At 39.2% G+C, this 27,665-nt stretch overlaps 1 protein-coding gene across 1 annotated transcript in view; it reads right to left on the reverse strand.

The window, feature by feature from the left end:
- LOC139691829 (proton-coupled amino acid transporter-like protein pathetic) overlaps positions 1-27,665 on the reverse strand; it is a 201,966-nt gene that overhangs the window by 7,197 nt on the left and 167,104 nt on the right. Inside the window, exons 2-8 of the mRNA XM_071589723.1 lie at positions 14,920-15,005; positions 14,108-14,260; positions 12,356-12,506; positions 9,192-9,313; positions 8,985-9,069; positions 4,043-4,318; positions 3,617-3,795 (exon numbers count right to left, since the gene is read on the reverse strand). Coding sequence (XP_071445824.1) covers positions 3,617-3,795; positions 4,043-4,318; positions 8,985-9,069; positions 9,192-9,313; positions 12,356-12,506; positions 14,108-14,260; positions 14,920-15,005 — 1,052 coding nt within the window. The remainder of the gene's footprint in view (positions 1-3,616; positions 3,796-4,042; positions 4,319-8,984; positions 9,070-9,191; positions 9,314-12,355; positions 12,507-14,107; positions 14,261-14,919; positions 15,006-27,665) is intronic.

Below are 27,665 nucleotides of genomic sequence, written 5' to 3' on the forward strand. Positions count from 1 at the left end.
AAGTTGGCTGAAAGATAATATCAAGATTGCGGACCTCTACTTTGAGATTGAATCGCACCCGATTGTCAATTTTCTCGATAACTTATTTGAAATTTTCAATTCTCGTATTCACGTCTAAATTAAGAAAATTAACTGTATTTAAGTACGAGATACTGTTATGCCTATCGAATATATGATGAAAAAACTTTTGTCGTTACCCCTGCTCATGAGCATTATTTTTCCTAGATTTCTGAAGTTCACAGTGAGTCTACTTTATTTGCGTACGTAACTGTTAAGTAGAATCATCAAAAAAGTAACAATAGTGAAAATGAAAAAAATGTTCGGCTGCCATGTAGCTGAAGCTGTATGAGCACACGCATTCCCGAGTTTAGCTAGAGGTCAATATTTTTCAATTTAGGATTTTACGTACATCTTCTCCGCTGTACTTGGGATGGTCGTAATAAGTGAAAGTACGCTCGTGTACGTAATATTGTAGTAGACTAGTAAAGATTTTTCCATCTCCCCCTACGAAACCCCTCCAGCCATCACTGGGTACAGTTGATAATACCATAATTTATTCAATAATTTAAAGGCATATATAAAGGAAGGAACTATGCATTTTTTTAAATAAATACTTATTACGAGCGTGACTTCTGGTGTTCAGTAAGTTCTACATAATACGTGCCAAAATCGGAGCACACTTACGGCGATATTTCATTTATTGCAGATATGTGAATTGTTCAGAACTTTTGAAACTTTAAATATTTTTGTAAATTATAATGTGGAATATTTCTAAAAATTTGAATTCCAAACTGCAGGACTATCTCTTCTTCTCGACCAATCATGGGCAAGGACGGAATGACCAATTAAATATCAGCCAGTAGAGACAGGTCAGTTTCAGAGTTCGAAATTTAATGTTTATCGTGTTTGCGCTTAATGTATTGACTGAGGTGTTTTTAGTTTCTATGTTTATGGACGAGATTGATTTTCAGTTGTAGCAGAATGAAGAGCACTAGTTCTTTAGAAGAATTGTTCGATGTTAATCTGCTGATGCCAATAAACGATATTGACGTTTGCCTCTGAAATTTACTATGAATATTCTTTTTGTTTGCAAACTTTTGTTTTTTCTGAAATTTTATAAACAATACGAATACAATAATGTTATTCAGATGGCATACTTCGGAAATGTCTCGTAGGATGCATTCCTGAAATTTCAAATTTATCCTTTGGGCGTTTTATATGTTCTCTTATTTTAGCCACTATTAAAAGTCCAAGCCTCAATAAGAAAGGAATGTTTTACCCAATGGTTAATCTAGTAATAGGGAGTCATGACACTCAAAGTCATACTTGGATGATACCGAAGATGGAAAGCAGCGGTCATCGCGGACATGGAAAAAGTGAGTATACATCTTTTAACTATTTTGGTGTTATTCATCCTAATTCCAATATAGAATCGAGCAAAATTAGCTGGTTCTCATCCCCGAATGCGACAGACAATTTTGTTAGGATACTTTTTAATCTTAAAATTAATAAGTACATAGTTAGATAATGTCTTCCTATTTAGTCAAAGACGTGAAAATTTCTCTTTTGCTTCTGATAAATGTCATTCATATTCATTCTCATCGCTTTCTTATAATACAAAGTTTTAATAGATGAATATGTTCACCCAGTTGCGTCCAATTCGATTAGAAATTTTCTGGTAAAAGAAATTGTTTTCATTATAGAATTCGAAATATTAGATATTTTACAAATTTAATGCATCAAGAAAAAGTAGACTTCATTTACTTATTTTTGGTGTGTTTTCCTTATGATGTATAATGAACTCTTGATCACAGATTTCACTCATCATCCTGCTATTCGATTGGTCATTTAAGTTATTTCTATGTTAATTTACATTGAATATGTATTAAGCATACAATCCATTTAAATAGAGATGCTTGTACACAAATACTAGAGTTTAAAACATTTGTCTGTGAGGAACATAGTTCTCAAAATGATATTCACAAAGGGTGAAAAAATTGAAGTTGACAGCAAATATAGTTGACTTAGGTAAAGTTTTTTTTTCATTAAGTACCTATTATCGATTGCTAATAAAAGCTATGGCTAATTAACTTCCACAGCAAAGAAAATCCTTTTTCATGCTAAAGATGATCCTCCTAGTGCACTGAGAAAAAATATTACAAGCCTCATAGGAATTAGGATAATATATTCTCAATTTTTCAGACTTCTGATAAATAGTCATTGTGGATGAAGATGGAGTATCTTATTATGAACATATTCATAGACAAACTATAAATATTGGTGGAAAATAGATATGAAATGCTGAGGTTATAAAATAAATAGTCATTGTGGATGAAGATGGAGTATCTTATTATGAACATATTCATAGACAAACTATAAATATTGGTGGAAAATAGATATGAAATGCTGAGGTTATATACTCTGATGTGGGCCTTCCATAGGGAAAATTCTAGTCAATTGAGTAATGACAAATCTCTAAGGCCCAGTATTTTTGCTAATATCTGCAAAATATTATGTACTAATGGGCCAATGTTGGAATGCTGCCTGGCTTGTACACATATTCAGGCATGAAAAACCGCAAAGTGGCAAATACGTTCATTCACATGGAAGTAGATATAAGGAAAAGGTATAGGAACACACGTAAAAGAGGAGTAAATGGTGTGAAAGGCAGAACTGAGCAGATCATGAGCACAAAAATTTTTCTTGACCAGGAGTTGAATAAAAACATACCATGTGAATGAATGCCAGTGGCAGTTTTTCGTCTTTGAATGTGTGTATGGCCAACATGGCTCGTTTACATCTTGCTATGTGTGCCATGAAACCCTAAGTTAGCTATATACGTGCCATGTTAAGAAAATGCCCATCAAAACTTTGATATGGAGCGTAATTTTGTACAGCGTGGAAACATGGTTGTTGAAGTAGGAGGATAGGCGTATATCAGGAGGGTTTTGGAAAGTGGGTTTGGAGAAGGATGGAGAAGGTGAAGTGGACAGAAATGAAAACATATGAGGAAAGGCTGGGCATGGTGAAAGGGGAAGAAAGGGGATTGATCGGAGAAATGCAAATGAGGGGTGAAATATGGATGCCAAGCAATTTGATTGTGGATGGGATGTTGAAGGTTGTGATAGCAGGGAGAATGTAAGGTGAGCGACATAGGCGGAGGAATGGGATAGGGATGCTGGATGGGATGAAGGGAGGATGGAAGTACACAGAGATAAAGAGGGACTTGTAGAGTAGGATTTTGGGTTCTGTTTCGTTAGAAGATACAAAATATTTATTTGGTAGTTCTGTTGGTCCAAAATCATCTTAACAGGTTTATTACCAAATAATGATGATGTTCAATGGAAAATTTTTCCATTCATCTCACAGGGTGAAAATTTTTATTCATCTCACAGGAAAAGGGTGATTACGAGTAGAGGTAATAAGTAACTGTAATTTATTAATTCTTTACCTACAGGATATGAGGGGGTCACTGAGGGGTTATAATGAAATATTTTCAAGGCATGAAAATTTGCTTGTAAGGGTTAAAGTAGCTGGAACAGATCACAAATTTCACGGTATGTGTATGAATGATAGAAGACTTACTGTGTACAACACGTGTTAAGCAGGTACTTACATATCCACAGTCGGCAAGTTGAGAGTAATGGAGCCTAAAGTATCATCTCCATATTTCAGATATCCAAAGAATCCAAAGCCTGAGTATAGAGTGACGACGATGAACATGCCAATGTTAAGCACTCCCGGGCAGCCAATGAAGTGGCTTGGTGTTTTCATGTTGTTCTCTAGTGGCATCACCTGAATAAGGATGTAAGTAGAGTTCCATCTTTTGGTGAACGGCAAAACTATACCAGAATTATGGTAATGGATGGTCATTTGATTGATTTTAATTTTTTAATCCGGTAGTAGAAATAAATCGCATAATATTTCATGAATAGAATCATTTCTTGAGCATATAAGTAGCTCTTTACTGAATATGGGACTTATCATTTACATTCCCAGAGGAATGCAAATCACTCAAAAATTTGCAAAATTTTACACTTACCACACCAATGCCTTCCAATGCAAAGATAGCTGTCCCAAAGAACAAGGGTAGTTGGTGAAGACTGGAAAACTGTGGTCGATCAGAGGGAGACGGCAGTTCCGTGAAGATATAGTAAAAACTGATTGCCATTCCTGTGGCTATGAGAAGGTTGGCAAGCATGGAAAAAGGAGCGAGGTGTTTTAGATTTCGCACCCATGAAAGGAAGATGCATGGCACCAGCAGCATTGCCATGTAGATTCTCACGTCGTAATTGTGGGAGGTGTTGAAATCCACTACCTAGAGTAGAAAAAGAAATTTATGATAAATTTTGCTTTAATCTTAATTGAGAATCATATGAAAAACTTTACCTCCATTCTGACGATTGCTAAAGAATAACTGCCCTTCTGAAATAACTTAAGAATGTTGGTTTAAGGCATTAAAAACTAAATACTTTAAATTCATTTCTTTGTATGATGCACTGGCGGACTTAATTCCTAAGGGTTGCTGAACTACTCAATTTGGTTGTCTCGTACGGGAGTCTTAATACTTGTCCTTTGTCGTACACACGAACACACATATCTATGTACATGTGTATATGTATGGTACAATAATTCAGCAGTATAGATACATCTCCTTACCACTAATAGCAAAATACAACATATCCCACACTATAAGCCCCTCTGCAACTCTGCATACTTCCACCCTTTATCCTATCCAACATCCCTATCCTATTCCTTCCCCTTCCTCGCTTGCCTAACATTCTCTCCTCTATCACAGTCTTCAAAATCCCTTAGCCAATTAAAAAGCTCTTCATCCATCTTTCTGCTTTACATACTACCTTGATTAAAAATTTCCCGGAATTTATTCAGAAAATTAAAAATACAAGTTTATTCATCTAAATCTATATTGTCCCCTTCAAAGTAATCCCCATCGACTGCAACACACTTATGCCAGCGCTTGATCCAATCCTCGAAACATTTTTTATATTCGGTTTTCGGTATGTCCATCAGTGCTTCCTGCGATTTTTCCATTACTTCCTCTCGGCTGCTAAAACGCGTTCCCCGTAATGGTTTTTTAACTCGATTGAACAGAAAGAAGTCACAGGGAGCCAAATCAGGTGAATTCGGTGGCTGTTGGATGGTATTTGTTGCATTTTTCGTCAAAAAATTACGAATAATGATAGCACTGTGCGACGGTGCGTTATCATGGTGCAAAATCCACGAGTTTTCTGCCCACATTTCTGGTCTCTTTCGGCGAATTGCTTCACGCAAACGTCTCATAACGCCCAAATAATACTCTTTGTTTACTGTCTGGCCTTCTGGCAAAAATTCATGATGCACTACACCGTTGTAATCCATGAAAACCGTCAGCATTGCCTTCTTTTTTGACTGAAAACGACGTGGTTTTTTTGGTCTCGGCTCATTTGGTGAACGCCATTCACTTGCCTGACGTCTGGATTGCGTGTCGTACTCATAAACCCACGTCTCGTCTCCAGTAATGATCCTTTTGATGAATGTGGGATCGGATTCAGCCTCGCAAATCATGTCTTTTGCGACGTCTCTTTTTTGCATGAAATTGAGGTCTTTTGGCACCAACTTTGCTGCTACACGACGGAAACCCAAATCATTAACCACAATGTCTTGGGCGGATCCATAGGCAATGTTCAAGTCCTCCGCTATTTCTCTGATGGTTAATTTGCGGTTATTGACCAACATTTCTTTTACTTTATCAATTTTTTCACCGACTTTCGATGTCGATGGTCTGCCACTGCACTGCGTTCATCATCTTCGATTGACTCACGACCACTTCTGAACCGCTCGTGCCACTGGTAAACGACCGTTTTTTTTAGAGAATCGTTGCCGAAACACTTTTCCAACATTTCCAACGTCCGTGCGCCACTAAATCCGTTTTTTACGCAAAATTTAATACAAGTTCGTTGTTGCAAATTTAAATCCATTTCTGCAATTGTAAAAAATCGCCAACACACACAGAGATAGATGTACTCTTGGCTACGTAACTTTTGCAAATGTCAAGTTATGACACTAAGATTTAAAGGGAATATCAACAACAGATGTACCAATATAACAAAAAAAACAGAACTCAAATTGGAACGATGGGAGCGCCACACGGTGGTTATTCCGGGAACTTTTTGATCAAGGTAGTAGATTATTCCCAACAATGCTCTATTCTCCTCAAACATGTCTAGTACTTTATTGCTTAATTTCTTAACCATCTATTATACCCATTCTATCTTTATCCAAGACCACATGTCCAAATCCTACAATCATCCAAAAGCCTCAAAGGCACACCTATCATCCTGCTTTTAAGACCATGTTTCCATGCCGTGTGTGACTATTCAACAAAGATAAAAATTTTTAAACTGTCTTCCATGTTTCATCGTTTTGAATGGGACACTAAACTTCATTATTACTATATTATGGACCGAGCTCACATGGGCTGCTGGGAAACTGTGTGAATTAATCATGCTGTTCCTAAATCTATGCCTAGCCATAATATAGTCTTAACTGATGTCTTTCTGAATCCCCGGACATTTTCCAAGTGTACCAATGCCTTATGTGGTGTCTAAAACCATGTATTCGTTATGATTAACCCCCGTCTCCTGCAGAAAGCTATTGTTTTCTCCCCACGGTCATTCCTTGTGCCTAAACTGTTATCCACCCCATCTCTTCCTTCCCCACCATTACATTCCAATCCCTCATCACAATAAAATGTTTCCTACCATGATCACCCACGATTATATCCTCTAAATGATCATATACCCTATTATTCCTCCTTCCTATGATTGCTTGGTGGCAAGTATACCTAAACAAGACCTAGTTTGTCAGTTCTGTATTCAATTCTACTAGTAATATTATATCTGTTGCTTGCTCTATGTTAATGATGCTTCTTCGTACATTTTTATTCAATATTATTGCAACCCCTTGCTGGCTCTTGTCTTCTCCATTATATATTACTCTGTAACTAGCGCTCCAGTAATCTCAGCTATCCTTCCATCTCACCTCACATAGGCAAAAACATCTATATTTCCTCTTTCCATCCCTCACTTTATATTTTCTAATTTTCCTTCCCTCGGCATCATCCTAACATTCCCTATTGTAACTACTTTGGTCCTCTTCTTTGTCTTCTGTGCTGCTACAGCTACTTTTGCTTTGCAAGGATTTTGTGATATGAAGACTGCGGAAGTCTTGCTGCCAGGCATGGCACATGGCCGATTCAGCCAAAGCCTAGTTGCCAGGACTCATTTCCATTATTTTGTTCATCATGGAATTCTTGGGATGAATAACTGAGCTGGTTTCCTTTTGCCTTCCTCTGTAGTGTTTTTTATGTGACACCATAACTCAATGGCCTGAGGTCAGACGCCTTTGCAGTCACCTCACTGAGGAACAGAGGCTGAATGAACTCTTGAGTTCTGTCCTTCTCTTCCTTGAGAAAGGTGGCATGAGCCACCGAAAATTTGAAATCTATTGAGTTTCTTTTCTTTTTTTGTGTGTTTCTGTGTTTTGTTTCTTGTTTTGTTTTTGTCTTTGTCCACTAGTGCTAACTTCATTTACATTATTATTCATGTCTGTGAGACTTTCATAAAAGTGTTAGTAGTATTAGTATTTAGGGGAGGCAACCGACAGCTGAGATCACTTGATCCATAGGGGATGGACAGGAAAGGATGAAGGGTGGAGAGAAACCCGGCGTCGGCATTAGCCTACTCTTGTCGAAAGGCACCAAGGGGTCTGCAGGTTAACGTCCCATCCGACGGACGACGTACTCACTCAAAGTGCCCTCCACTAAGCACCTCAAGTAGGGATCAAGATGCCTCTGAAAAATATTCAACACCGCCGGGATTTGAACCCAGGCCCTCTGGGTGAGAAGCCAGTACGTTAGTCCCCGCACCATCTCGATCCCCCCCCCATAAAAGTGTTATATATATAAGTGTTTATATGTATGTATACATACATCTCCATTCAACCTTCGTCCTACCTCTTTCCATCCCTGCACCCTGCTCATACATATTTTCTCCACTCTTCCCGAGAATGACATTCTGAATACTGCATGAAATGACTGACAACCGACATGTCAAACATATTCATGAGTGACCTTCTTCCGTGCATCTGTGCTCAGTCAAGTTTTGAATTAAAGCTCATAAATATAATTGTGTTTTCACTGAAGTGTGTTCATTTTCAATTTTCACGTAAATATATTCATGATCTTTTTAAATTATATAATTACCCCTGCATTTTGCACTGGAATTGTTCTAATCTGCAGAGGTGCATGAAATACTATTTACCTGTAGATCACACACATATATGTATGTTTGATGCACACACATTGTATGTAGTTACAAAAATTGTTTTTAAAAAAGATTAATTAATATGAAATTACTCACATTTTTACGCCTATAATCTGCTAGATTCCATTTTCCCCACCATATCTGTGTTTGCCTTTTATAGGTGTTGCTACCCCTTTTACTTATATCCATATCCATGTGAATAATATATGTGTGTGTGTGTGCGTGTGCATGCTATATAGTATTTCATGCCTCAGTTTATATGAGTGTAAAACAGGGCATCATGCCGGGGTAGCTATATAATTTTAAAAAAGCTGGCATGAAACATGGCCCTAAGTTGAGACATTCCTCTTAAGGTAAATAGTGATTTGAAAAATCTCCTGAAAGAAATCCAGGCAATGACCACTACGTTGCATTGATATTGCTATCATCCTTCATATATTGTCCAAATCATACATTATTTGTCAGGGGCATTTTGAAATGAAAAATCTTGTTCTCTCATGGTTTGTTAACAAATAATGTAATTGGAAAAAATTTTGAAATAAGAGGAGATATTTTCTTTTCCAACGGATGCATTGGTGTGAAGTAGAGATGATGAATCGCCAACTATCTTGGTATTATATATGCAGAGACCTCAAGGGTTGATACTAAGGCGGTACTCACTTGTTTAATGTTTTCTGCCACGAAGACCACATAAACACAGCAGCAACCAAGCAAGTCAACCACAAGAAACAAGTTAATTGTAGCCCTGAAAACAGAAATATATATTTTATTGGTTGCATATACATTATCCTTAGTGCAATAATTCCTCAGCTGAGTTCAGGAAGAATTGAAAATTCAAAAACACATAATCATCATCCTTTAGCTTACTTGGCAACCCCTGAGAATTTTTGCAATTTCCTTGGACCACAGAGGAAGGCAGTCTCTGCAACCTCTGCATACCCCAGTGCTGGTGTTCTCGTTCGGTGGCATAGGTTGTGGGCACATTTCACCTAGTTTTTAAAAGAATGAAATATTTCCTTCTTTTGCGATTCACATTTATATTAAGGAGTATTCTTTACAGTAGAGATGGTTTCCCTTGAATTTAGAATATCGATTTCTTACAATTATACTCGGAAGTAGTACTGCTCTCAGTTGGCATTCTAATTCAACAAAATAAAATATGACTTTTGCTGAAGGTGTCGTACTTCATTATCTACAGGATCCTATGATATATAAACTAATGGGAAAGAAGAATGATACACATAATTGGGGCATGTAGAGAAAGACAGTACTGCACATGTCCTCCAATAACATCCAGTGTGCACCTTGCAATCTCCAATCGAGGGTAGTTTGAAAAGTCAATTCAAATTCAGAGAGATGGCACCAAAGGTGCATGTCGAAACCATTTTTAGTGAGCAGATTTACTTGATGGAACATGCATACACTTCCGTCAAATGGATCTATTACATAGTGTTTAGTCTTTGTTTGAATCAAGCAAGTCGAGTAATTTTTAAAAGTGGGATGAAAGAGAATTTCATGTGCTGATCAAACATTATTTTTTGAAAGGTATAGCTGATAAACAATATAATGAATGTGCACCATCAATTAGAATAGTTTAGAAGTAGTTTCAAAATTTTTGGATTAGCTGGCCATATGAGCACCCACGATTGCTCACAGTTCGCTAAAATCAACATTGTGTGACTTGTCCTAAGACTGGTTTGCAGCTGTTTCAGCAAATTCCACAGGACTTATGGCATCATTTCTTAACTGTGGAAGTAACATGAATAGGAAACCATGTGACTGAAACCAAGGAATACTCCAAGCAATGAGTTACCAGAAGGGAGTCTGCACACCAAAGAAAGTGAAGACCTTCATCTAAGAAGGTAATGGCGACTGTTTTTTTTTTTGGGAATCGCACATAATGGATCTTCTTTGACTCTTTGGAGAAGAGCCAACCTATTACAGGTGGAAGAAACTGCATCTCAATGCAACCATTTGAAACCACCCAAGCTGTAAGAAAAACGTTGTCAATTTGCCAACAATGGAGTCATTTTCCATAGCAACAAGGAACCAGCTGACTCTTCTGCAGTTGTGGGGGCAAAATTGTTGGAATTGTGATTCCACCTCATTCCCGTCCCTATTCTGCAGATTTGGATCCCTCAGACCTGTCCTACAATATGAAGAAATGGCTTGTCGGGAAGGGCATTTTACTAAAATAAATAAGTGATTGCTGAAACAAATGCTTATTTTGGAGCGGTAGAACAATGGCATTCTTTGGAGGGGATCAGTAGACTGGAGCAGTATTGGATGAAATGTTTAAGCTTAGAGAATTCTAAGTTTAAAACTAAAAGTGTTTCCCTTAAAACCCTTGGGGACATACTTTTAATTTTTTTTGGACTTTTCAAACTACCATATGTTAGTACAATGCATCTCTCCAGCAGTGAGCACCATGAAGCACTTGCTCTGTGGGTGGTCAGAGTGGTGAAATTGGGATAGAGAATGGGAGGGAAAGGTCAGCTGTGAGCTTTCCCCAAAAACAGATTAGAATTTTTTAAACTATGCATTTGCAAGATCATCAATCTGCTCTTTAAGCAAAAACATTCAAAATGTTTTCCCAGGAAGAGGTTACCCTGAAAGGATGCAGACTAAATACATGCTCATATCGTAGGCTCTTCTAACAAAAAAACGACCATATGACATCCCGTGCTCAAACAAAACCATCTTGAATTCCACGTACTTCTTTCCTCCTCTCATTCTATCCAGCATACCTATCCCCTCTCCATCAGTCTTCCGCATTCCATCAGCTATCAAAATACTCTACATTCACCTTTCCTGCCTCCATTGGATATTTTCCAACAACTCCCTCTCCTCCCCTCCTCCCTAGTTCTTCTTTGTTTGATTTCCTTTCCATTTCACCTTTTCCATCCTCTAAATACCAAAAGCTTCCAATCTATGCCTATCATCCTAATTCAATGACCATGTCTCCGTGCCACAGAAAACCATACGCCATAAGGAAGTTTTTACTAGTCTTTTTTTTAACATCCTTACTCAGCAACCCTGTCATCAATTCTCTCCTCCTGGTGAAAGCTGCTTTGCTTTATGCAATTCTTTGTCTTATGTCCCAACTACTTTGACCATATTGATCCAAAAACTTTCCAGTTAGATTAAATCTAGTTTATGTCCTCCAATTTAAACATTTAACTTGGCCTTCTTTCCTCTCGAAACCCCCATAACCCTTGTTTACATTGATATGCATCCCATCCCTGTCTCACTGATTTTGTAATTCACTCAAGAAAGATTTTATTTCTTTGGCTAAAAGGCTATATAAAGCTTGGTCATCTGCAAATATCATTTTATGAAATCACCTGTGACTTTCATTTCTAGATCCAGTTTCTCCCATGGCCTTTTTAGCATTCCCTCTGCATATACATTGAAAAGCACAGGTCATAATGGACGCCTCCATCTTACTCCTCACTCTAACACTGCCCATCCTCCACCAAATGCACCTCAGTAGAATGAGATACCTGCAGGTTTTAGATAAGTCACATCCAATCCTTTTTTATTTTCTGTATGACATTCATTAATCCTACCATATATACACTATTAAATGCCTTCTTGAAATCTAAGAAATGAACAAATATGTACATTTGGTATCATACTTGCATTCTGCATGTGCATTTTACTTTCACACTGTATGCTTTTTCTTCCCCTTCTTGTCACATTTCTAAATGGGTTGGATCCTATTAATCAATCACATACATACTTAGAATTTCATTTCAGGAGACAGACTAGTTGAAAATAGAATGTGTAAGTGGATGTAATTTATCATTATTGTATAACTGGTCATTAGATGACACAATGGGTTTTCAGATTTAAAAAAAATTGATTTATGAATTCAGAAATTAAGTTTTGCAATTATTTTAAAATTTTACAAAGATTAATGGAATTAAAATACTAGATGCAGTTTTAAAAACCACAATTTGAGACGTATACATTCTTTTGCCAAATATGGATCACAATAAATATTGGGATTCATGCCAATTTGTACTAACCAGGATATGGACGCAGTACGTGCAGATGAAACCGATCAAGAAGGTGGCCACCATGCCAAAGGCTAGACCTGAATTCTTGAAGGCCAGGGGCATGGCAAGGATTCCAGTGCCGAGGCTTCCCTTGAGCAAGTGGATGAGCGTGTCCACATCACTGGGGAGAGACAATTCAATGTTAGGAGAAATATTCCACCACCTAATAGTTCTATCTTTCTCTTGATATTCTTTTCTTATGGGTTCTATGTTTTATATTTGTTAGGTTTTGCTGTGCGTGCATGAGGATATATTTTTACAAACAGGGCACATGAAAGGAAGGAAGAGTTAACATTATATGAGATACACTGAAGGAAGAGTTAACATTATATGAGATAAAAACAGTGTTTTTAATGGAAGTACAAATAGATACTCCACTCACAGCTTTTATAGGTTCCTTATGCGATGAAAATACTCGAGAATAAATAGATTCCCCCAAAACGTATTGCCTTATGCTAGGTGAGCATGCACTTAAGTGTAATAGTGTGCAATAAGTGCGGTATAGTCAATAAAGGGGCTGGTGTTCTCATCATAAAAAAGTTGATTGTGAGTTTCTTAGCTGATTCTGATATGTAAATAGGCTAGTCCAATTTTTCATGTTTATGTAAGAATTGTTATTAAACCTGATTTCCCAGAGGTATATTAGTTGTTATGTCATCTAAAGCAGAGGCTCACTTAGTTTGAATTTGAGTACAATATATCTAATCTTATATAAATAATGCTACTGGAGTAATTTCAATTCTATATCTCATTGTATGTTGTAATCACATGAACATTTAATCATAATTTTTACTTGTGGACATTATGGAAGGTGTCATTAGTATACAATATTGGTGAACTGTTGCTAAAATATCCAGGATAAAAATTAAGGAACATGACAAAAAAATTCTCATTTCTACATTCTTCAAAAAATTCATGACCTAAAATTCTTGGCCAACCCATTGTTTTGTCCCGTTATTTCCCAACGCATCTTCCCCTTTACTGTCATCTCTGATCCATGTTGTCATACACAAGGTACACCATTTCATAGAAAAACTTAATTCTATCTCCTTTCCCCAGAAAGCCTGTTGCATTATTATGGCCATTATTAATGTGACCTCTTTATATGTCCCTTCTCCATGAAGGAGGTATTTCTTCTCTCCAACATTTCCTTTCCAAACGTCCCACTCATTAAAGTCCCTTACCACAAATTTCCTTTTACAATTTACAAAACTTTATTCTTTCCTGTACATCCTGGTCAGTCGCCTCCCCTAAAACTACTATTACTTATGTACGAAAACGTATTTTATGATTTATGCCGAAAAATGAGCATATTTTTTGTACAGCTGCCACAAAATTTGATAGTCTCGGATTATTTTTTTTAAAGTACATAATTATTTTGGTATAAATATATAATATACATTTATATGTATAATGTAAATCAAGTTAGCACTAGTGAACAAAAATAAAAACACAGAAACACACAAAAAAGAAAAGAAACAGTGCGAAAGTGACCATTCTGCGAGACCCAAAGAAAGTGTCCTTTCTTTGTCTCGTATACTATATGCTGACACATATATAAGCCCTTCTTTTTCTGGAGGAATGTGGTTTGTTCACCAAAAAATCAGAATACACATATGTGTGAGTTTCATTTCTGTGTTTTTTTGTGTTGTTGTTTTGGTTCGCTAGCACTATTTCACTTATTCGGTTATGATTTTTAGGTGAAAATAATTGAATTCATACTTAGTTGGATGGTCCAATTTGCGATGCTTGAAAGGATTGTACGGTTCTCCTGGAACACCTGGATCATTAGAACCCATCTCTGCATCAACTAGTGGTTTAACTACACCATTATCATATTCAGGAATTCCACTTGTATTTCTGCCACCTTGGAATCTGAAATTATATTTCGAGAAACTATTTATCAGATGGGTACATATATAAGTTTAGATTTCAAATATTATATAGCCTTTTTTCACAGAGTCATAATTGTAATAGACCATAGGAAGATCAAACCCAACTTCTGCCAATGTTTTTCAGCTGGCATGAGTATATTTAGAGGGGATAATTTGTGATGCAAACTTTCTAATGACCTCTATTGATGAGCTGAGGTTGATAATATTCCATTTGAGAATCTTGACAACCTTGAGTTTCACCATATAATAAATGTTGTGGTAACCATTTAATAAATAACCTTCTGTCTTATGTCAATCATTAAATAACATAGTGAATGATAAGGATGAAAAAATGCAGACTACCAGATTCAACTCTCATAGTAATCAGTTTGATAGGTGAGACTAGAGCTCACCTCATCCTAAGCCAATTTATGCATGGAATTCAGTAAAGATGAAGCCACTTGGCTTAGGAAATCAGGATCTCCCTGGCTGCAGAGTAGGGTATGGTTACCGACTTAAGTGAAAGCCATGTGGCAAATTTATTTTTTAATATTCTAAACCATGCAAATTGTCAATGGAAGAACTGAGTCATTTTTTAAGCCACCTTTTAATTATCAGAGAGACACATACTTAAATAGTGAGAATATGTACAAAACTTACTTGACCAATACAACATCTGCCAAATCTGTTTTCACTCCTCGTCGTGGGTCGTATTCAGCTATTATCGGCCTCAAAACGGGAGCATCCTGTGAAAGTACGAAAGTATTCGTTAATATGCGGCAGTGTTTTCTTAAAAATCTGTAATTAAAAAAAACAATCGGTTGCAAGATATTTCCGCCGACTGCGTGCACTCGTGTTTTGGCAACGGGGACGACGGCTCCTCTGCCGCACGCATGCGCACATTATGTCGCCACTCGGATCGCCGCTCCCGTAATGCAGGACCTCCTGGGGCCTTTGGATTTCCCCAGCACTACTGAAATCTTTCCCGGCCGCTAGAAGGAATTGCCCTCGGTTTGGTTCGGCCTTCGGCACGCAAAATGTCCGAGTTGGCACCTTAAAAACGCTGCCTTAACCCCAACGATGCCCTAGTATTTTTGCGGTTTTAGTACCCTGCAAGCCACCACCAGGGTTTGTGGCAAGGGGCGAATACACATAAGACTAACTGACCTGAATAATTTTACCCTTACCGTGGTCGGACAACGTTTCCTGATCCCTTATCGTTCGTGGAAAAAACGCCATCTTAAATCTATCTGCTATGCACTTAAAATCTCTAATTTTATAGAAATGATCTATCCAACCGTAGTGCGATGGAAATAATAATTCAGATTCGACATCACTGTTTAAGAGACATTGCTCCAATTTATTCAAGAGATTTAAGCTGTAATTTAACCTTCGCTCCGTGAGTGATTCCCAGGCTAGTTGCTGTAATATTTTGGATACGCTACTAAGTTTATCATAATAACGTTATACAAATCTAGGTCCTCTACGCTGCACGCGATCCAACGCGGCAATCAATCCAACTTCGCGAGGATCTCATAATATTCCAGCAGTATATTCTAAATGAGGCCTAACCAGCGAAAGATAACTTTGCACTTTAACCTTTTCATTACATTTACCCAGTACTGCAGTACCACGTGAGACGGTTTCCCAAAAAAACAAGCAAGTGCCGTTGCTCATTTGGGTGACGCGGCGCCCGAAGGGAACATACGCCTGAGGTGGCTGTGCCACCACACTCGCATGCGGCCCTCTGACCGGAGGGCCGGCGATAGATCTTCGTGCCTTTTTTAAATTTGAGGCTTCATAAACCTTTTGCATTAACAAATTTTACCGCAGTATCCATTAGATTTTTCTTTGGATCGATCCTAATCTTCGAATTTGCATTACTCATCTGATTTTCGAGATTGGATATTTGTTTCTTCGCTGAGTGATATATTGTATGTGCTACGTCTATTGAAACTGACCACCGTCTTTCTCACGTAAGCGCCCATCATAGCAAGCAAATAGAGAAGCACTCCGTGGTGGTACCTCATGGAAAACCCCAAATTATAATCATCCGTTGAATTCGGTACCTTAATGAGTACGATCGCCGACTGAAAGGGCGACAAATGACCGAAGGTGTAGGGATGTAACTGAGTGGGCCTATCACATGTCGACAGTGGAATTGAATAGAGAAAATTATCAGCTGGATGCTTGCCGCGACTCTTGACACAGGATCACAAATGCATCAGAATGGAAATTTCCGGACAATGTTTGACCCGTTTTAAAAGCAACCAACAATATTTTCTGCGCCGGTTTGTGAGCACAGATGAAACTTGGGTCGAATACTATACCCCAGGGATAAAACAACATACAAAGTAGCGGAAACATGTTGATTCACAACCACCAAAGAAAGCAAGGGCAATACAGTCGACCTGAAAGGTGATGGCTTCAGTTCTCTGGGATGCGAAAGGGATTCTTCTGATAGAATTTCTTACCACTGGTCAAACAAATACTTGATAATATTACGCTAACCTCCTCGACCAATTACAGCAACAGATGCGCGAAAAAAGACCAGGTTTGACGAGGAAAAAGGATTATCTCTCATCGAGACAATGAATGCATGCTCACACCCAAGTGTCGTTGCCATGGCAAAAATAGGTGAACCAAGATACGAATTGTTGCTGCACCCGCCTTATTCGCCTGATTTGGCTCAGTTAGATTGTCTTCTCCAAGTTCAAAATTTTCTTCGGTGGATGGAGATTCTTTTCAAACAAAGAACTAACAGCCGAAGTAGACGGGTAGTTTCAGACCTGAAGGAATCTAATTTTTGAGATGGGATCAAGACATAGGAATATCGCTGGACCGAATGCATTGGTGTAGAGGTAGACTACATTGAAAACTAAAAACGTTTCACTGCGGTAAGTCGTTTATTTCTATTCCATGCCGAGAATTGTTCAAAATACCTTCGTATTTTATAATTATCTGCAACGGGGTATGGATTTCTGACATACTACAATGAATGTGAACGGAAAACTGTTCATTCCTCCGGGGGGAAAAATAGGTTTTTATTTTGGATGTTTTACATATTTCTTGATGACGCAGGTGGAGACACATTGCCTTCGAGTTATGAAGTTGGGCTGCTAGTTGAAAATGAAGACGACGCCAAGGATTGAGTTTCGGCGGAAGCGCGCTCCCGGAGCTCGGCGCGGTACACTTAGTTCCGCAATGGACATGGCAGCAATCTCGGCTGCGAGACAGCATTCGGCTCGCCTAGTGTCCTCTCCCACCCACACTCCCTCCCCAATCTCTTTCACTTACCGCCCACCAATTCGTAACGTCCCTCGTTAACTTATGATTTGCTAATCAATTTCACTTTCTCATCCAACGCACGACTCGACGATTCTTCGCAGATGTTTCGCGCCCCCCTCCCACCCCCCTTCCCCACTCCCCCACACCTCCTCCCCACCTCCCTCTTCCCCCCACTCCCCATCCGCCTGGATCCCAATCCCTCCCGACTAACTCCCTCTATTGACTCAGCCTTCAAAGTCAATTGAAAGAGACGTGCTTCGGCGTCTCGGGGTCGATTTGCTGCTGCTCTCTATGACTTTGCTAATTCAATCCGTTCGCCTCGATGAACACGCAGACTTTCCTCCGAACCCTCTCTCTGTGTGACTTTGGAGGTACACGGGAGAGGGGTCCGGATTTCGATTGGGAATCGGAGTCGCTCGGATGAGGAGGTGGCTATCTCTTTTGCTCACGCCGTGATTTCAATAATATGGCACTTCACGTTTTGAATTTAATCGACGAGTCTAGAGAAAGAGAGTGTTCAAAGATAATCAACAGATTTGTCGAAAAATTAGCATCAAAATTCGCGCAAAATTATTGGACGGACAAACAAGCAGTAATACCTCCTTCATCTGAAAACAAATGACTTGGATTATTTGTGCTTTGGGAAATAAATTAATCTGAATAAATTAGGCAAGATTGAGCAATTAAAACGTTTGCTATCACCCCGTTAAATTGAGTTAATTAATAAGATCGACAGATTTCCGAATGATTTGAATTTTTTCCTAAGCACTGGCGGGGTGGAAGCATGCGTGCGGAAACTGCCTTTCTGCGGTACGACTTCGATATTCAACATGTTGAGGGGCGTGGTTTCGTTCTCGCCTCTGCATTAGCCTTCCTGAGAAAGAACAACACACTCAGTCTCAGCGCTCTGAATGGCTGACAGTTTTCCGATAGGTTTTGTAGCAATAGCCCCCATATAGACATCCTTCGACACCTGATTCCAATTCTCTGCTATCGTTCGACCACCTGACGGCGGTCAGTGCGGAGCATGAGCGGAGGTCGTTTGCGCCATTAGGGATGGACAGGAAAGTTGGAGAGAAACCCGGCGTCGGCATTAGCCTACTCTTAACGAAATTCGCCAAGGGGTCCGCAGTTTAACGTTCCATCCGACGGACGGCGCACTCACTCAAAGTGCCCACCACAAAGGGCCTCAGATAGGGATCGGGATACCACTGAAACATATCCGCCACTTCTGGAATTCGAACCCGGGCCCTCTGGGTGGGTAGCCAGTACGCTGGCCGCGGCAACATCCCGATCCCCTTCGTCATTGGATACGTCACTTCAAAATTCTCTCCCAATCGGAAGTTAATACGCCGTTTAATCGCTCCTGTGTCGATTGTACATATTTCTTGACTCCACTAAAATATCCCTTCAATGAATTTGACGGAGAAAGTCATCAAAATTTCCCTTGCGTTTCAATCTGGACGGTCGGGGATCCCCATTTCAACTCGTCTTTTTGCCGAGGAAACTTTCTGCGTCTCCCGCGTGTCCATCGCTCCCAGGAATACTACAATTACCATGTTGACGACGGCTTAGAAATTTTCATGAAATTCAAAGCTTAAATTCGGGTGCTGTCCAGAAATTAAACTTCCTTTTCGTGTAGCGTGAGAATAAGCGGAGGGAGTCTAATGGTTGCCGACCAGACCAGACTCCTTATTGTTTGGGCAGTTGCCCTTCATTTTCAATGCTGCTTCGGTGCAGCAACATTGCCGTTGCTGTATATATACATACACAAATGATTGCATTCTTTTCCTCGTAAAATTTAATTAGAAGTATTGTCGACCGTAGTTTCAACACTTTTGTTTTGAAAAAAAATAAGTTAGTTTCTTCATTTAATGGGAAATATTTAAAACTGATATAAGTTTAAATACTTTTGGATTGAATGAAGGTTCCTGTTTTTGGAATAATGGATTCGGAAAGTATGAGTTTGCCGGTCTGATATTTCTAAAGTATTCCACGCATATTGAAATTCACCTTTTAATGAATAAATGCAGAAACGGAACCCTCGCATGTGTACGCCTGATAATTATTATTGTTATTGATATTCTTGATGGACACAAGCTGTACGAGTACATGGGTACATTTCTTAGCCTCTCCTGACAAGGCAAAATCTGACAACAAGAAACTTATTCAATTCTGTACAAGTTCCATCGCCCTTCATTCTGCACAACGTTTTCTCTTCCTTAGAATTTCTCTTATAAATCCTCCCTCCTCCCCCACCATATCCAGCACTTTCTCGTTTGTTTTCCTTTTTGTTTTATTTCACCTTCTCCATCCTTCTCCACACCCACATAAGTCTCCAATCATCTTACGCCTATCATCTTGCTTCAACGACCATGTTTCCGCGCAGTACCAAGCTACCCTAACCTATCAAACCAACCGTCGGCTTGATAACTATGTTTTTATATAGTTGTTGGAGAAAGTATAATAATATGTGAATTGGATTTTACGACGATTGAAAATTAGAAGTTGATTTCATAGCGAATGTGGCCCGCAATGCCCATCCCATCCACAAAGATGAGCAAATAATGGAGGGAAGGGCAGGAAAATGGAAGACATCCGGCAGAGCGGCCGATTCGGGTTCAGTATGAGCAAGGGAGAGGAGGTCAAGGATCGATCCCATGTAGGATTGCGTTTAAGAATCGTGATTAACGTAGATACGCCCAACCAAACCTTTGGATGTGGCATTCGTGGAATTGGATGAAGCCTTTTACGACAGGTTTTGGAGTGGAAAAAAACGTTAGAATGACTTGAAACACTGGAAATTGATCGTAGCGGGAAAAAATAATCGAAAAACCTCACCTAAACCAAATCTTCACCACTAATAAAGAAGCGAGCGTTGAACAAGATATGGGACAAGGATGCGACCTCTCGTCATCCCTATTCAACATATTTAGGCGAGGCAATAAAATAATCACCAGGAACGGGGTCGCCAAATGAATCACGGAGAGCGCTGTCGTCATCATCGTCACAATGGGTTATCACTCCAAGAATGGTAATCACAGCAACTCTCCGATCTACATCCTGCCAGCCTCTTTATTTCTTCGCAGTTCCTTGCACCGAAATCTTCCAACGTCCCCTCTCGTGATTCTTTCTTGGCCTTCCACTGTGTGCTTTCTCTAATAGGTTCCCTGGATGACAACGGTCTTCAATTAACCCTCTTGCCTCAGGACTGGTCCAGTTAACCTCCTTCTTTGTGCCCTCCACAGATACCTTTTTCTCATAATCTCCCTTCACTCACTCTTCGAAGTCCTTAATTTGCAATTTAGTCTCATCGATTTTATTTTCACTGCTCTTCCGCATGGGCATATTTCTATCACTATTGGTCTGCATTTCTCTCCTGAAAATATGAAGAGATTAAGATAATTTGTTTCTCGGATGGCATCTTACTAACCAATTGGAGAACCAAACGACTCGAGTGCTCCTTGAGAGGCAATGGATGTATCGGGAATGCAATAGAGGCGTGCAATGGAGAGTTTTCCTCGTGGACGCCCCGAGGAGCAGGTGCTTACCTAGTTCAAGAAAGGCGCAGGGGGAAAGGCTATCAGGACGCACCAGGAAGTGAAGATCGGATTTTTGGGAAGAGCTGAGTGCAGTTGTCGACGAATACTCGGGTTGAAAGATAACGAATGAATAGAAGTAATCCTTAGGAGTACTCGAGAGTACTCACGAATGAGATCGTTTACTTTTTCGATGTGGGGGTCATCAGTAGGCTGTAAAAATACGAATTGTAATGATTTTAAAGAGAAGGCTACGGGTTCAATTAAACCATTTCGACGAAGATTTTGTCCATTGTTTTTGAGTTCTTCATGAATATTGAAGAATTTGATAGATGGGGAAAAGTTAAGCAAGCGATGAAGGTGAAGGAATAGGACTGGGATGTTGGATGAAAATGAAAGAAGCATGAAGTATTGGAGAGGGGCTTATTGTAGTGTCGGATGTCAGATTGTTTTGGTAGAAGAGGCATGTAAATATATCATTGTACCGTTATCTAGGCTGTGTCCATCCAAAAACCTACCTTTACCGATGGATTATCAGTATTAAGAGCAATCATAACTCTGCATCACTATATACCAATATCAGTAATTTGAGGCATATTGTATTGATCAGTACTATCAATAATGTCTCGTAAATTGTTGATTGATACTCGCTTCCGCGGTCACTTTTCAGGATTGTCGCGAGGGAGGACTCTAATGCTGCGTTACTTGCCTCTGGTATGTGTGGCTCAACTCTTTCATGCACGCGCCCCGCATCGCCTTTGTTCTCCCTTCCAGCCATTCATCCCCGATCTCAGTGCAACGCCCACATTCGGATTGGGGAGGGGGGGTTCGGAGGGGGAGCCACGTGCAAATCCCGGCCCCCCGGGCGATCGCCGTGAATGGATTACTCCCGGCCGGCGACTCCCCCCGCGGGGAATGAGGTGAGCGGCGTGCGGGCGATGGGACGGAAGAATTAATGGAAGCCGCGACCCCGCCCTCCCCCTGGGCCTTGGATTTCCTCGTCGGGTGGGCATTAATTGTCTAAAACTGACTCCTCTTGCAGTGGGAAGAGCTCTCGAAAGATCCCGAGGCTGTCGCCTCCTTTTGGCGTGTGCTTCATTGATATACGAAAACATTTTGTATTTTTTTTGTGTTTTTATATACTTCTTTTGTACCCTACAAGCCACCGCGGTGGTGTGTGGCAGGTGGTGAATGCACACCAGACTAATTTTGACGCGAATATTTTTCCTACTACCCCAGTCGGACATTGTTATTCTTATCCCTTATCGTTCGTGGAAAGAATGACATTAAATCTATCTTTTCTACAGTGAGTGATTCCCAGGCTAGCTGCTCTAATATTTTGGATACGCTGCTAAGTTTATCATGACAACGTTTTACAAATCTAGCTCCTCCACGCCTCACACGATCTAATCTACCAATCAATCCAACTTCATGAGGATTCCATATGCTGACAGAATATTCTGAATGAGGCCTAACGAGGGAAATATAACATTGCTCTTTAAACTTTACGTCACTTTTGCCTAGTGCTCTGAATTGGTCACATTTTCCCAATTCTCCTCATCCCCCTCGTGGTAATGATAATAGGTAATTACTCATATTGTGAATGGCAGTATTATGACGCCAAAGAATATATTATTTAAGCAGCTGACGTTTCATACTCCAAGCATTTCGAGGCCTAATGACAAAAATTTAAGGAATCATCGTGAGAATCTTGCCTGGTTAACTGGCAAGGTCGAGGCCTCTGCTTGCATAAGTTTTAACTGACGTTTTAAGTGAACTTCTGGCAGCAGAAGCTAATTCATATTCCTTTAATACCTTGCATGCTTTCAGGACTAATTTCCTCCTTAGATATGACTAGATCATTTAGCATTGTTATGGGTCAATAAAATCATTTTTCTTCCGTCCAAGTGTAACTTTATATGCATATCGGCCTTATCAAACTGTCTCTCTTTTCTCTTGGTAGTATCTGCTGTAAACGTAAATAGTACGAGGCCCTAGCGACTACATTTCAAGTCTATTCGATAGGACAACGACCCGCTGAAAATGGACATGCGTTACCAACACAGATGGGATGCAGGCGGGACGTCTGTCTCCATGGCGATGCCGTTGGATAACACTTTGATGCCCGCCCGACGAACGTGATCCGTGCGATTTGCAACAAGACCACGAATGAACTGAAGCGTGCTCACCAACTGAATCCTCACGAGCCATTGCATCTCAGACAGGTAATTTCAATGATCGCCGAGAGACATTTTGAGCGAGGGGTCAAAAAACCCAGCACCAAGAACGACGTCTCATCTGAGGAAGTCTTTCCTTCTCAGAATTTCATTTGGTGCCCAACTTAACATTGAGAGAGAGAGATATAACATTTACAGAAGGGAAATAACGGTGAATTCCGGTTCCAAAAACGATGAAAATAAATTTTATTGTTTTATTATATGGTCTTTCTTCTCTCAAATATGCCCCTGGCGCGTCTATTACTGATCACAGTACCGTCTCGCCAAGTACTCCAGCTCGATTCCTTTCTCTCCCACTTCCTCGATGTATGTACGCATCAATATCACGGTTACCTTCTCCGGTAAAAATGAAGAGGCCGTGAAAATTAAAGATGTTACTGCTCATTTTGTTTGAAAAAACTTCTGTTGCCATTAATTTCAATTACATTCTAGATCTCGCAGTGAATGCAAAAAGTACTTTCACAGGCCAATGACGCTCGAATGACCCAACAGTTGAAAAATATCCCATCTGCTAACGATGAAAATAAAACCATTGCGGAGCTAGAGGAGCCAGATTTGTACAACGTTGATATGATAAACTGAGTAGCGTATTAAAATTATTAAGAGGAGCTAGGCTGGGAATCACTCACGGAGCGAAGGTTAAATTACAGATTGCATAAATTGGAAGGATGTCTCTTTATCGACGATGTTGAAAATGTATTATTATCCCCGTCGTACTACGGTAGGAGAGATCACGTTAGTAAAATTATGAGAGATCAAGTGTAGAAGAGATGGATTTTAGATGTCATTTTTCCCACCAACGATAAAGAATCAGAATGACGTAATTCGAAAGCGCTAGGCGGGGATAATATTTTGTGTCAAAAGTAGTCTGGTGCGTAATCATTCCCTGCCACACACCCTAGACTTGCAGGGCGCCATGTATGTATGGATGAATGCGTTCAGGGGTCTTTTAACCTCATTTTCAGTAACCTTATTACCTTTTCAGTCCGCATAACTTGAATGCCAAAATTTCTACGAGATTTCAATGTCTGTTTCTTCTTTGTTCTATGCTTTATTGTTTGCCCCTTTTCGTGGACGTCGTGCGCTATTGTGGGTCCGACCCAAGAAGATGCGATAGGAACGGAGTCATCATTACCACTCCCGTCTTCTCGTGCCTCTTACGAAGACGGTCGAGTGCATTGTTCGCTCCATTCATCGTGCATCCCCCAGCCCCCGTCCGATTTCGCCAGAGGGGCTAATTTTATAGCTTGCGATCCCGCCGTAATCACCTGCTTCCAATTATTTGGACTTTGTCTCATTCGGCAGTCTTCTCTTTTTTACTGAGCACGTTGACTTTCGCTGAGTAACGGACGCCCATGTCAATGCGATGTTAGTATTCCTTTGCTACTCCCTCGGAACCAGGTTCCACTGGAGCCATGGAGTGCATTGAGAAGTGTTAATAGATGGGTTTGGTGGTCGTGTTTTATTAACTTTTTTAGTAGGAGTGCTTTTTTTAATTTTTGTAATTCTTTATTTTATATATTATTATTATTTTATTATGTAATGGTTTTCCTTTTTAGCTTTTATTATTTATTTATTTTTTACAACTTCTGTTATTTTTGTTTTTTTTTAATTGTTGTTTAAAATATTAAATAATATAATCCTTATTAATATATATATATATTTTTTTTTTTCATTTATAAACAAGTTGGGAGTAAGGAAGGTAGTTAACGGGCGATGCGTGTGTATTGGATGAGGTTAAAAGGGTCAGCGGATCAGGTAGGGTTTGTTGGAATAAGGTGAAGTGGTAGGTTGAGGAAGTTTAGGAGCTTTTTTTTTGGAAGGGAGCTGATTTAAGGAACTGTTGGGGATATCTAGTTTTTCCCATTGGAAGGGTGGAGGGCCATAGGGAGGAAATTAGGGGATTTTTGGAATGAGGGAGAAATCTTCTATCACTATGTAATGCTTTTAATATGAGGTTATATACGGAATGAATATGGAGTTCTTTTTGAACCTCCCATTTCATTATCCTTTAGCTAAATCTTTCCCCGTTACCCGATAGGAAACTTTTCCTTATGCTTGATAAGAAATTAGATTTCGGTTCAGTGCATTAGTATCCCATTGAGTGTCATCGACGTCCTTTGTTAATGCATTGTCCTAGTTTGCGACTTAATAGCCCGAGGAAACAGTTGAGAAAGCAATTCCTCAATTAGATACAATGAAAGTCTAAAAAAAATAGCCTAATTGCAAAACGAGAATCAATTCAGTGGCATTAGGCTCAAAAACCTTGCGAAATACCGTCCAAAGGAATTATAAAAAAAACATCCGTACATTTTACTTTAATGTAATGTCGCACCATCGGTTTCATCACATTTGTGACATAAGCATGTGCCTGGGGGTGCCTGTCATACGTAATGAAACCGGTCGTGCCGCCTTAAAAGATTGGTGAAATATACAAAGTTTTTCCTTATTCCTCAAGGCCAGACGGATTGATATCTGCCTTGATGGATGAGAAGGAAACGCGGGTCTGAGCGGTATTTATACACATCCAAGTAAAGATGATATAAGAAGTATACAGGAAAAACATTTCGAAGAACTCTTGAAGTTTGAAAACTCTAAAAAGGCAACTTAAACAGAGAATCAAATGTAGGTAGGGAAAGTGCATCTAAATAAATAAAATTCACATTTAGGTGATCAGGAAAAAGCGATTGGATCTGATCGAATGTCTATAGAACTGTGGGCTTACATTTATTTTGGAGGAGTGATAGAATGGTTCAATAATTGAAGTAATATGATTAAGAAAGAGTGCTAAGTACCCAGTGGCTGGAGGAAAATTATTATAATTCATGCATTCAAATCAAAAGGAGATAATTCAACGCATAAATAAAAATATATCGAGTGATTAAAGGGATGACGAATGCACGAAACCTTCGGAAAGGGTATTAGAAAGGAGATAAAGGGAACGGACCAGAGGACCCAAATAGACAAAAAAACAATTTGGACTAGTACCAAATCTAAGTGCTATGGATTCAATCTTCACCTTGAGAATTCTGACGGAAAATTGCAGCGAAGGGAAGGAAAGATCAAACCGAAAAGCAATTCGCGAAACTATGCGATAAGTCTCGAGTCCTATTAAGGCTCCGCGGTCTCAGCTTTTCAGCCTGTTGAAAGACGTCCTCATGGACTTTATTCACGGTGAGGCCCTAGTTGCTGTTAGTAGACAGCCTAAGTCAATGACTGGTCGAATAGGCCGAAAAACAACTCACCATGACAACGATGAGAGATCGCTAAATAATGAGCTGAGAGTAAATTGCGCACGCTGCATTGCAATTTTTTTATGGGAAGAAATAATAGCGGAGCGACACTAAAATATCGAGGCTCAATCCTCGCCTAATGTACCGAGAGTAGTTAAAATACATGGGGTCAGCCGTCCAAAAGGATGGAAGAATAATGGACGAGAGTATTTTAGTAGATTTTGATTGACTGGAATGGCGACAAGTCAAAGAGTATCTGTGAAAGAAGGTGGCCTTGAAACTAAAAATTAAAATCAATGGGAGTTTAAACACTGGTCCTATCGTTCAGATACTGAATGTTTGGTGACAAAGAATAGCCTTGAGCAGAACTGCAACCAATGGTGCAACACATTTAGGTAATTGCAGTATAAATATACCAACTGCTTGCTGATAAATGACATTCATTCAGTTGCCTTGATTACAGATGATCTTATTGCATTTGTATACACGAATTGTTAAATAAAATTTAGAGCTTGTTTATTGCACAGATAAAATTGCATATTATTTTTATTTTAAGTTAACATATATGAATAATATTTTAAATCTCAAAAGTTGGATAATTCAGCTACCATTATTTATAACGCCACGATTGCATGCTGTAGAAAATATAATTTCAGTTAGTTTTCAATGTGTGTTAATGATGCCAATTAAAACTAACATATCTAGTATATCTCAGGAATCAAACAGGTTACTCTTTAATTGGTAACCATATATTTTGCTAAATATATGAGTGCAAATATTGTAAGCAAGGCAATAGTCTATAATCTGAATAACCCACCATAACTTGTATATTTCATACTATATTACTTTATTTTGTATTTTAATATAACGCATCCATCTGTAAATTTTTATTGTATTATAAATAATGCAGGGGAACTAAAGCGAAAGCAGAAACCTTCTTATAACATGTACCCTTTACGTCTGTAACAAGGAATAAACAAGGAAGGTTTTGAAGGAGGAGGCAATGCTTCTTTTCAAGTTCTTCCTTTTTTTTAATCAAAAGGTCCGTCACCCAAAGAAACACGTAAAATGAAAACGTATGGATTGATGTGTGGGATTCCGAGAATTGA

This window comes from Hetaerina americana, unplaced genomic scaffold, assembly GCF_022747635.1.
Source record: "Hetaerina americana unplaced genomic scaffold, ioHetAmer1.1.p SCAF_4, whole genome shotgun sequence".
In the NCBI taxonomy this organism is placed as follows: Eukaryota; Metazoa; Arthropoda; class Insecta; order Odonata; family Calopterygidae; genus Hetaerina; species Hetaerina americana.